General features: G+C 46.4%; 1 protein-coding gene across 1 annotated transcript in view; it reads left to right on the top strand.

Moving 5' to 3' along the window:
- Positions 1 to 6,223, top strand: part of xpr1a (xenotropic and polytropic retrovirus receptor 1a) — a 108,160-nt gene extending 101,937 nt beyond the window's left edge. The window contains exon 11 of the mRNA XM_039767760.1: positions 6,111 to 6,223. Within this exon, the coding sequence (XP_039623694.1) occupies positions 6,111 to 6,223 (113 nt within the window). The remainder of the gene's footprint in view (positions 1 to 6,110) is intronic.
- Positions 6,224 to 12,654: the final 6,431 nt, after the last annotated feature.

The following is a 12,654-nucleotide window of genomic DNA, read 5'->3' as shown; positions in this document are numbered from 1 at the left end:
TCCCGAAAGACCCATCCACATGGAGGTCCCAGAAAGAACTTCTTATTTTTAGATCTCTCAGTAGCCACGAAGGGAAGTTCCTCAAATCTGTTATCAAGGGGCTTCTGATTTTTAAATGACAGGACATTCTTGGATTTTCTTGATCTTTGAGTATCTCGCAGGTCACATTAGAGATTTCTGTTTTGGTCACTTATTAGGAGTCTTTTGAAAGCGCAAAGAACCCTTAATGGAATAAAATGGTTCATTGTCCAGTGATAGCAAGGAGCCAGACAGCCCAATAAAGCCCTTAAAGAAATGGAGTTTGTGAGAGCACTGAGCAAAGACTGAGTGCCATGTCAGTGAGGAGGAGGAGGACGAAAAGCTGAAATCTGCGTGGCACAATCCAAATGTTATATAAGACGATATCATGGAGCAAATCTCGAAATCCAATCGACACAGAAACCTCGTTGAAATCATCTCCATTGGTGATGCTGACTACCAGGGGTTTTTGTTTTCCTCTCCTCTGCTGTCGGCTCCACACTTCGATGAGAACATCCGTGGACATGTGTGGTGGGCATCCGTCAATGTTAATCCATTTCAGACGGTGTGTTTTAAACAAATCTGCACCTTTTATGTGCACTCCTTGTGTATTTAATCATTTGGACAAACTTATACAGAAATAAACAGAACTGAAAACCTGCGAAGTGAACGTGAAAGAAACTTGCAACTGATTTTATAATTATCTACAATAAGTCTAACTATTCAAAGAGAATTATTATTATTAGTTACTAGTCTTTTTTTCACCCTAAAATATGTATGTGTATTTAAGTACTTACAGTATCTACCTATTCGTGTATTTAAAGAGCTTTTGTAACAATCCAAATTTCCTCCTGTGTATCTATCATTATTATATAGTGCCTTTCATTATCTATCTATCTATCTATCTATTGATCGGTACCTTTTACTCCATCTATTAATAATATAATTTATATTGTCTGAACTCTCTGCCAGTACATATTAAAAGTAGGTTTCCTATTATTTAAACAGTGTACATTGTATCTATCTAATATCATTTTAACCTATTACTGTATTACTGTGAAAATAGTCGGTTAATGTTGTGTACTTTTTACTGTACAATATTTGGTGTAGTGAGGTGTTTCCTTGATAGCCTGCATATTGTAATCTTTCTAGTCAGCCAATAAAAGGGCTCATTCTGCTTGACTCCTCATTACCCCGTAATGGCTAACGCGGTACAACGCCCCAGTACTACTGTCCGCAAGGGAAAATTTAAACTTTTACAGAAGCTCTAGAGAAGGAAAAATGTGTGTGTATTTGTGTGCTATATACACAAACAACCCAAAAAACCCAAACACGGTAAGAACCTTTGGCTTGGATACCGAGGAGCTGCTGCTGCTCTTAACAGGCGTCTATGAGGCGGTAAGATGGTGAGACCCGCCATTTGAATCCCGCAATATACTTTATGATTACATTTACATTTTAAATGTACTTTCTCATTGCTCAATATTTTGATCTCTAATGTCTGAACTCTCAGCCATCCCACCCGTTTTCTTCTTCATTTCATCGGCCAGCCCCTCCGCACATCGGTCCGCGCTTGCGCATTCTCCTTAGTTTTTCAAAGCCTCCGGACCCCCGAGTTCGCGGTGTCCCCGCCAGCACGCCATCTTTTGAAGACCCTCCTTGCACCAAAGGCTCGCCAGTTGTGATTTCCATTCCTTTTCTTGCCTCCATTTCCGTATTTTTCGGTTTGCTAGAGAAGTGAAGGTATACGCGAAGGCGATACTTGCACGAAACTGCGAAGCTGTGGCACCTTGTCGGGCATCACGAAGTCTTTTCGTGTCTCCTTTTGATTTCGAACACGACATCCTGACCCTCCTTTATTGCTGCGCGCGTTTACGTAATTATTTGTGACGGAGCGTAGGATTAAGATTAGCTAGTTTACTATCTGCGTAAATAAACAGAGCTAACGTGAGTGGTTGTCCTAATTATTAAACAGTCTTCAGACCAGGCCGGTAGCCGGTAACAACCCCCCACCCCCCGGCCGACAGCGTGACCGATTGGGCGCTCGGCCGTCCTTAACAACGCGCCGTGTGTTTGTCCGTGACGAATGCGCGTCGTGTTACAAACGGTACGCCGATGGCGTTTAAAGGCCGTTACGCTCGTTAGAGGAGCCCTCGGTCGCGCTTTTCGCTTTTGTCTGCGCACATCTTCGAATTACCGGAACAGGTGGCGTGAAATCGGCGCGAGTGAACAACAGGCTCTGAATTAAACATTCGCCATCGGGCCGTGAGGTGCGTGATTATCAGCGAGGAGTGGAAGATCGGAAACCTCTGCGCGGGCTGCCGTTTGCTGGGCCTTTCGGACAAGTCCATCCGGGGAGTTCAGCCGCCACCCGCCAGAAAGGGTGAACAAGGACTTTTGCTCGTTAATAGAGAGATTGGAATAGTTAGCATGTTATGGGATGGGGGTGTGATTTTTGCTTTTTACAGAATCTCAATAAACAACCACGCCCTCTACACACCAAAATGACCAAAAAAAAAAAAAATAAATAAAACATCTGACTTGGCAGCTACAGTCGCGGTGAGGCACAATATGGCCCGACATCTTCACCAAGTTCTCTGATAATGGATGGCGACGAGACCCAGAAGGGGCGTTTCATGGGGGTTCATAAATAGCCTCACTGTCCCTCAGATTGGAGTACATAAGTAAAGTGCACCGGCTTCAAGAGGACCCCACACCCAACTCCCGCCAATCCAGTCAAATATCACCGAGTGGGCAAAAATCAAAAAATTCTTTCATACCCACTGCTAACCAGTTTTTTGCGCCCCTGACCAGAGCACTGACACATCGGCTGATCATCTTTAAAGGATTACAAATGTGGCAACCACCAATAATTCTCGGACACCAATTTATTTAAATTATTTGCAGCTGTTGAAAAGGACCTCATGCCAATCCACAGAATGCAAATTTCACTCCGCTTGTGGCCGTGGGTGGCGTCTGGTGTATGCGTGACACCTCCTCGCTGGTTACAAAAATAACATTTTTAAACCCGCCATCTTGCTGGCTTTTCAGTTGCAGCTCCAAAAGTCCACCCCAGGTTACCCAGGACATTCAAATTTCCTGCCACATTCCCAGCGACATAGATTTGGTTACATGGTCAGGTTGGTTGGGGGGCAGGCACTGGTACAGTGGGTTATTGCGCCCACCACATGATGAAGTGGCTCGGGATCCCAGTTGGCAACCCCCCCAGGCTGACACGTGGTCCTGTCACACCCTCTGGGAATGAACTTCTATCTGCCACAGCCAGGTGTTTACGTGGGCGTCCCCTTGGCCTGGTCCAGCCACTTGGGTCCCCAACAATGAGGGAAATCGCGCCTTATGGCTGTAGTGCCATAACCGACGCTCCCCCCCAATGTGGGTCCTGTGCCTCATTCAGGACTCCATGACCGTTATATATAGCGTTCAGGGCGCTATATGAGCTTCTGATGAAAATCGTACACAACTTTAGCATTTTGATACCACAGGTGCCAGTTGTAACATTTGCTGTCGCAGGCACTCTGCTCACTCCTACGTGTAAGGCCACTATGCAGAGTGTGCGTCAAATGAGGGTCTGTATATTCAGCAGACTAAAGTACTTTGCTTTTCATTGAAATTACCCTGCTGCCCGAGGCACAAATTCTTAAACATTTGTGGCACCCCTTGCCAGTATAACAGAATTGTAAGGACACTGACCAACTCCCCCACACAGATGCCACTAATTCAGATTTCACGTTAAGCATGTGTGAATGTCGAACTTGGATTGTGTTCAGATATCTTTTACTTGTTACCGAATTGACCGCTCGCACATTTACGTTGCTGCTGCGTGGCAGACTGGCATGAACTTTTTGCATTTTTATCCACTTAGTGATTTTTACGGTGATGGTCGGAGCCCATGTGGAGCTCTTGGTGTGCGGATAGGGACAGTGCCCGTCCCTCTGTGTCCACAGTAGGTGATCAGCATTGGACTTCGATGACCGGAGCTCGCGCCCCTCTGTGTGCCTCATGCGGCCTTTATGGAATGCGCACCCCTTAACTTTCCTAAGTGATGCCCCTAATAGATTGACCGCCTCAGGCTGTAATCGCTGTTCCATATTTTATTGGTTAAGGCTCCCCGTGCCACCCCCAGCATGACGATGCCATTGGGCGCTTACACGTCTCCCATATTTCAATCAATCGCTGGATTTGTGATCCCTAAAATCTAAATAATGTGAATTGATGACTCGCCTATATAGTGCCTTCCATTGATGGGACCATTGCACATATGTGTGACTGACTGGCATTCCATCTGGGGATGGTTCCTGTCTCGAACTCAGTCTGGCCACCATGAGTTTAGACTGTCCACCATAGCTGGCCAGCAGGCTGAACAGCCCACCACCCTGACATCAACGGGACGTCTCGCCGTCGTGGTGCCCTGCCGGCAGGTCGCCGCTCTTCTACAGTTTTGAAACAGGAAAATCTCAAGTAGACAAAGTGGTCAGAAGGTGGGACGAGCCCAAACTTTTCTTCACTCGCCAGCAGATTCAGTCATAATAATAATACCTTTTATTTTTATAGCGCCTTTCCCATGCTTAGTCCGCTTTTCACGCGGAGGTACTCTTGCAATTGCTGAACAAGTGGGGGTATAAATGAAGCAAGAGACCAAAAATCAAGAAACCCACCCTAAAAAGTTATCTCTGATATTGTGGATTGTATGGCAAGCCAATGTGGTGACTGTCCCACCAGACCGATGTGTCATGAAGGTCACGTGACTGCAGGCTTACCTTCTCATGTGCCACCTGGCGTCTTTAGTTACTGTCTTGCCTGGAGTCTTTCATTGTGTCAGCGGAGGGATTAGGCCTGGTGACCTTGTGGTTTACAGTCCAAGGCCTTGCCCACTTTTCCATTTCCATGAATGATATCCGCACATGTATCTTCAGACCCGCCAGGAGGAGCTTTGAGATGTGGCCATGGCTGTTGACCTAGAAGAAGATCCAATGACATCTGACAAGCTCTGCCGTCCCCATCCTCCTGAGCTCCATTGTGACCCTGGCGACCACGAGTGAAGACCACCCTGGGTCTGCTCCTGTGCCAGAGCGAATGCTGGTGGAGTCTTTATGCACCACCAGTCCTACAACTCCAGGTGGGGACCACCTTCAGTGGAAGAAGTATCATTGGGTGTTTAACCTTTTGGCCAATAGAGAGCTGGTTAAATCTGCCATCCTGGTTCCCTATTGAATCCAACATGGTGTCCCGTAGGTCCAAATCCGTTCTTCCCTTTTACTGCCCTGAAGCTAAAGTCTGAACTCCCTACTTGAAGTCCTTTAGTCTTCTTTGCTCTGCAGATTTGGTGGGAAGTGCAGAAACCCCTCGGCATAACTCCAACGTGGCCCAGCCCTGCCCCCATCTTCCAGAATCCCACCCTTTGTATTGGTGGCAGCCATTCTCTCTTTTCAGTTAGGATTCTTGGTGACATTTATGATGACTTTGGACTCTGAATGCTCCAATTACTTTGATTTTGTATCTTCAGACCCGATCAGTCCTTAAGGTAAATGGTGGTGGGGGGGCCCAAATCTTCTGCACCTCCTTTTTGCCCACTTTATAACTTTTATCTCCAGACTTTAAGCCAGTGCCACCACTATATGTAAGTCTGTAGAGAGGCATGTGCCAGTCCTCAGTGTGGTAACGTCACCTCCTTTCTTCTGCTCCCATCTCATGGAAGGACAGCCTTTTGTGACATCTGGACATCCTCCAAAGACCCCAGCTATCGGCACACATGATTTAAATGTGTACATCGCCTGGCCCTCGCCTCTCAAATGCTATACATTTGGCTGCCGGTCTCATCTGTCACTTGTGTCCTTTTAAATGTCCCCGGCCCTTTTCTCCACCTGTGTTGTCCCCCAGTTTCTGCTTTTTGGACGAATGGCACCAATTGCCTTTCCCATATTTTCTCCGTTAATGTCCCCCTTGTGCCTCTCCTCCTGGACTCCCCTCTCTTCTCTTACCTTGACTTCTGTCCAGCAGAGGTCCTTCTCTTTGGCTGCCATATCTGCTAAGCTCATCTCCGCTTCTTGCTGGAATTCTCCGTAAACTTCTAGAAATCGCCTTTCTTAACCTGACCACACCTGAACCTTCGGCAGTGCGGATCAGTGGATCATCTGGCACCAATAGAGAGAAGTGCCAAGCCGATGTGACCTTGGTGTGGAGCTGAGGGGTCCGCGCTATGCCCCTAATGTTAACCCTTAATGCTCCCCTTTTCTTATTCCTTTTCTCCTCTGGGGCTCTCTGTGTCTATCTGGCGCCTCTCGTTGGTCTCCGTGGGCATCTTTAGTCCTACGTGGTACCCTTTTGAAAGGACAATTTTGGGAACAGGTGCTGTGAGGAGGAGGAGGAGTTATTCCCTTCTATCGTTATGATTTATTTATTTATTTTTGTGCTTATTGAACATAAAATTTATAATTAAAAACTGTGATCACAGAAATAAAAGATGGCCTCCAACCCTTCCCTAGTGTTTCAGATGTCTGTATGGCACTGGGGCTGTCATGGATCAGTGGGCACAGTCCCATAGTGCCAACTCCAATATCACTAATCACACAGTGTGAGGTGATCTCGGAGCTGGCATCAACTCATCTTCATACCCGGAATATTTTGGGAATAATCAAGAAGCGCGTTTGTGGGCTGCACATCTCCTGTCCAACATAACCTTGGAATGTTTCTGCAGCTCTGCGTCCTCCGTCACCACCAAGTCAAGTTGACCAGCCTGTCCAAAAGACACTAAAGTTGCCATGGACCTCCATGAGATGTTTGTAGGATTGGAGAGAAAAGGTGTGGACAATGGAGGAAGAGAGCTCTCCTTACTTCGGTCTGACCACCTCTGGCCTGGTTGCTGGGGGTCATTTAGCTGGACTAAGCCCCCCATGTCACGCTCCTCCACTGTTACTTGTTGGATTTTTGGGACTTTATCATGCCAGTCCCCATCTAGTATTTCAGAGGCACCAACCCCTTGCCATTTCGGTCTGGAGGACACGTGTGTGTGTCCTGAAAATGGCATCAGAGGTGGAGGTGTCACTGGGCTCCTCCATGAGTCCCTTGTATTTAGTGACCTCACATTATGCTGCATCAGGAGGTTTAGAAAATGGATGGAGTGATAATAATAGTAGTTATGGCTCTGAGGCCTGCCTTATTTATAATGGTGATGGACTGGTTGACAGATGAGATTGGACAGGAGTCCCCATGGACTGTGATGTTTGCTGATGACATTGTGATCTGTAGCTATAGTAGGAGACCCTGGAGAGGTGGAGATATGAGAGGAGAGGAATGAAGGTCAGTAGGACCACCAAGATAGAATCCATGTGTGTGAATGAGAGGGAGGTCAGTGGAATGGTGAGGATGAGGGAGTGGAGTTGGCGAAGGTGGAGGAGTTTAAATACTTGGGGTCAGCAGTACAGAGTAATGGGGAGTGCGGAAGAGAAGTGAAGAAGAGAGTGCAGGCAGGGTGGAGTGGCTGGAGAAGAGTGTCAGGAGTGATTGATGACAGACGGGTATCAGCTAGAGTGACAGGGAAGGTCTACAGGACGGTAATGAGACCAACTATGTTATATGGGCTGGAGACGGTGGCACAGGAGATGGAGGTGGCAGAGTTAAAGATGCTAAGATTTGCATTGGGGGTGATGAGGATGGGCAGGATTAGAAATGAGGACATTAGAGGGTCAGCTCACGATGGACAGTTGGGAGACAAAGTCAGAGAGGTGAGATTGTGTTGGTTTGGACACGTGCAGAGGAGAGATGAGGGGTGTAGTGAGAGAAAGATGCCAAGGATAGAGCTGCCAGGAAAGAGGAGAAGAGGAAGGCCTAAGAGGAGGTTTATGGATGTGGTGAGAGAGGACATGCAGATGATGGTGTAACGGAACAGGATGCAGAGGACAGAAAGATATGGAAGAAGATGATCTACTGTGGTGAACCATAACAGGAGCAGCCGAAAGAAGAAGATGATTACACCTCACAATGTCCGCGCCCTGGCCGGGGGTTGTTATGCCCTCTGATTGCTGGTTTTGGTGGCACTTCGGTCTGGCTGGCAATATACAGTATACTTGTTTAAACACCATGAAATACAAACACAAAAAAGAGTTCTAGATGCACGTTGAGAATCACTTGCACAACTCGGTTCCTTATTTATTTTCTCCTTTCATTCTAAGCGTTTCTCTCCCCTCAGGCTGCGCAGCCTCAGCTCAACGCGAGCGGCTGCCAATCAAAACGGCGCACGCGCATTTCAAAGCCACAGGACGGCGGTTTCAAGAACGCTGCTTTCAGATATGGTAACGTTAACCGACGGGGTCTGCGTTATGCGTCCAATTTAAGGTGATGTGACATTTCTCTCAGATGTCGCAGTAACGCAATTCAATGATGTTGAAATAAAGCCATTAAATTATTTCTTTATAGCAAAAACGTAATCGACCTCGGTGACTGTTAAGCTTAATCGTGTTAATCTTAGTCAAAATTAACACTTTCTTTTAATCAACAAAACATACAAACAGTTGATTTAAAGTAATATAAGCAAATATTATGCAAGTCGCCTTGGATAAAAGTGTGCCGTTCGTATTGAGCCTGTATTTTTGCATAAAGTGTCCTGTTTTGCATAATGCTCCGCCCCTTTTGTTGCATTCTGGTCCAATGAAGTTCAGGATTTCCCGAAAATTGATTTTTTTTTTTTCTGAACGCCGTTGGTTTTGTGTGTTTTTAATGAAGTTGATTTATGACAATAATTGTTTTTTCTTTTGATCTTGTCGTCCGCTCTGCACCAAACAGACCTTTTTTTCTTTGCTTTACAATCCGTGAACTCAATCAAAATAAACTGAATATGTGTTTCTTATTCCTTAGTGTATGTCGATATGTTATTATAAATGGTTATTTGAGTGTTTATTACACCCCCTTCTTTAAAAGGCTCTTTTTTAGAGTAATACTGAATTTGTGAATTCAGTATTTTCATCGTGTTAAAATAAGACCTTAAATATATTTAGTAAACTATTTTAGGTAGAATTAACATATTGCATCTTGCCTGAAGACGGAGCCTGAGTTGCCTCAAAAGCATTGCATATTGTAAACTTTTTAGTTAGCCAATAAAAGGTGTCGTTTTGCTTGGCTTTTCTCTACAGGTAAAATTAACTTTATTTAGGTGTAAACCAGTGAAAAAAAATATGATTTAATAGTCTCTTTTTTTGAGTGAGTTACTTGTAGCAAACTCGACTCAAAAATAGTTGAACTGACACCAGTAAAACAAATTCATTCCAAATGTGTGGGATTACAAGACGAAGTCGCATAGTCGCCTACATTTAAAAACGAATTTCATAAAGCGTTTTTTTTTCTTCTTCAGTGTATGGCATCTGTGCTGATTGTGACACTTCGTGACATTTCGTAAACGTCTGACTCAGTCACGTGCGTGAAGGACACCCAATGGCGCTTGTGTTTGGCGCGCGAGTTTAACTTACCGGACAACTGCGGAGTTGCTGACGTGCAGGAGGAGCACCAGGCCGACGGCGGTTCTTCAGAGCGATGCCATAGAGGAACCAACCATGTTTGGTGCCAAAAACAGGATCCCGAGAGGACGTTTCTTCATTTAGTTCCATAGCAGGTCCGTACAGTAAATAGGCAGGAAGAGATGGCAGCAGATTTGTGAAATGCCACTGGGCTCCTGATTTTAAAGGGCTCTCGAGCGCCGCCTACAACTAACTACACGGGCTGGGTTCTGCTTTTCTTTAGCTGTTATTGTCCCGCTATGCCCACCATCCATTAAACATTCCCGGTGTTTTCCTACATATTTTAGGATGTTTTTCAGAGCACAAAGCAACAACTTAATATGCAAAGAATGGAATGGCGCTTTGTCAAGCAATGGAAAGACACGACCCAGTAAAGAGCCATAAAGAGCCATTGAAGAAGCAGCGTTTTTAACAGTCGCAAAACTGACAAAGTCGGACATCACGTAAGCCGCCGCAGCCACTGCTGACTTCATGAGGGTACAGAAGCGCACAATAAACGGGAAGAGCTGCGTCAGATATTTGTAATCTGAAAATGTGTGCTGCTGCAGTGCGAAGGGTTCAAGTCGGAAGAGAGAAATCTGTCATTTGTCCCCCTCTGATGGAGGCCCATAGAGAGCTAGTGAAGAGTCAAAAATCACATCAGACTCGTAATCGGTGACCATGAAACAGCCCTCTAAGCGCCACTCTTTCAAACATATGCGCATATTCACGATCAACCACCCTGAAACCGCATACAAAGACCCCTCACGTACCCACAATACCGATGCACAGTTGTGAAAAGGAGGGGGTAAAGGGGCAAAAAGCTTGTCCTCTGTCATAGCGAGACTACAAAACGAGCCCAATTGTATGTTACATTTTGTCTCGTGTCGGTCAGTCGGGAGACGCCAAATAAAAAGCCCGAAGTGACTTCAGTGCGTTCAGTAATCTCTCTTATGGAGACAATAAAAAATCCATCCATCCATTATCCAACCCGCTACATCCCAACTACAGGGCCACAGGGGTCCGCCGGAGCCAATCCCAGCCAACACAGGGCGCAAGGCAGGAAACAAACCCCGGGCAGGCCGCCAGCCCACCGCAGGGCACACACACACACACACACGCACACCCCAAGCACACACTAGGGACAATTAAGGATCACCAATGCACCTAATCTGCATGCCTTTGGACTGTGGGAGGAAACCCACGCAGACAAGGAGAGAACATACAAACTCCACACAGGGAGGACCCGGGAAGCGAACCCGGATCTCTTAATTGTGAGGCAGCAGCGCTACTCACTGCGTCACTGTACCGCCCCTACAATAAAAAAAAAATATTTATTTATTTATTTATTTATCGGTCAAACAGAAGATTTCAAAATGTATACATATGTGTTTCCAATGCTGGTTTTGTGTGTATGTTGCCAATGTAATGTGTTCCATCTTGTCATTTTTCAAAAGTTCTGTATTTTAATGTATTTATGTTCTGAGGTTGCATTTTGTCGTGAAGTCCGCTTATCAGTATGGAGTGTATGTGGACTGAAGTGTAGCACCTCAAGCCTATAAGGTTATAGAGTGGCAGCAATGTGCATGATCTTGGGCGGCATTATATTGCGAGGCCCTGCGCAGGCACGACAAGAACGCCTGACCCATTGTTGGGGTCCAAGGAAAGAAAAGCTACGAAGACTTCCACGTGGACAACGAGCGAGAGCCAGCAGGGCCGCCGATCAGCCGGAACGGTCAGCACAAACTCCAAGACGTCCGCTAAAAGGTGCAAGAAGAAATGAAGGGGGGACGGCCCAGTGTGACGTCCTAGTGTGACGTCCTACAGGGTCCTACCTGGCGATTCTCTTAACTGACATTCAGGCTTTGTCTTTTCTAATCGGGCGTCACGTGAGGGTTAATCGCTTATTAACACGGCGCCGCGTTACGAGCTACGCGAAGCACTCAATCGGCCCGCGGAGTTGAATTATTATGGGGGCCGGTGGGTCACACGCACCCTTGGGTTCCGCTCCCGCCATGAAATCTAAAGGGGGGTCGGATGATTCAATTGCCGCAGCTACAAGGCGGCGAGGTTTTTACGGTGGGATGTGTTTTCTGACTGACTCCCCCTTCCCTAAACATGATGGATTTTTGCAAGTCCCACCTAGTACTTTAAACGCGTCTGAAAGCCCCATTCTTATTTTGGTCTGGAGGACACACGTGCATCCTGGACATGCCATTACAGGCGGAGGGGTCATCGGACACGCCCATCCGTCCCTTGTGTTTGGTGACCTCGCTTTATTCTTTAGGGGGTGGTCCTTGTGAGGACCACTAACCGGCTGACCCAGGATTCATTCTGAGTCTTTGAAACTGTTAATTGAATCATTTTGAATTGTGATACAAGGCGCTATATGAAGCCTGAGTGTGATATACTCAAAGGGGTGACATTCAACGTGAAAGGCGCTCTACAAATCTAAGAGTAATTGTAGAATATCATGTGCCAGTGTCCAGGATGGAAAAAAAAAACAAACTAATTGTGGCGTACTGTGAAAGGCGCTATATACACCTTTGATTTATTGCTCTTTTTAAAGGTCAGACTGCAGGGCCTGTAAAACGGACTGAGGTGCGACATTTGACGAGGCTCGCGGTGACAGGCGCTATATGACACCAAAGAGTTGCTGACGCTCTTGCTTTTCCTGTTTTGTGCCATCGTTGTGTGAGACCTGAAAAGCAAAAGGCGCACTGGCGTGTGAGCAGCTCACTCCCTCCTCAGGTGCCCAGGTTGTGTGCTGGTGCTGCCAAAGCCATCGCTGGCACAGTTGCCCACTTGAATTTTTTTTTTCTTTCTGTAAGAGATAAAAGTAGACCAGCATTACCCTAAATGTGTTGCACATTTCATTGCCATGAGAGGACAGCAGATGGCACTACACTGTCTGAGGTGTCCATCTGATGCCCAGTGCCCTGTCTGAGAGCTTTGAGCCTTTTTGTCATTGAAGCACACTATGAACCCTTTTGCCGGGCAGAGACCGTGACAACGAGTAATCAAATGTGGGCACCAGTATGGGACAGAATGGTGTGATCCTGAGCAGACCTCTGGTTTTACCCCATGGGTAGAGTGGCATAGTGATCAGGTTGCCTTTCCCGCCATCTGA

This window comes from Polypterus senegalus, chromosome 10 (genome assembly GCF_016835505.1).
Source record: "Polypterus senegalus isolate Bchr_013 chromosome 10, ASM1683550v1, whole genome shotgun sequence".
In the NCBI taxonomy this organism is placed as follows: domain Eukaryota; kingdom Metazoa; phylum Chordata; class Cladistia; order Polypteriformes; family Polypteridae; genus Polypterus; species Polypterus senegalus.
This window is presented reverse-complemented; position numbering and strand designations above follow the sequence as displayed.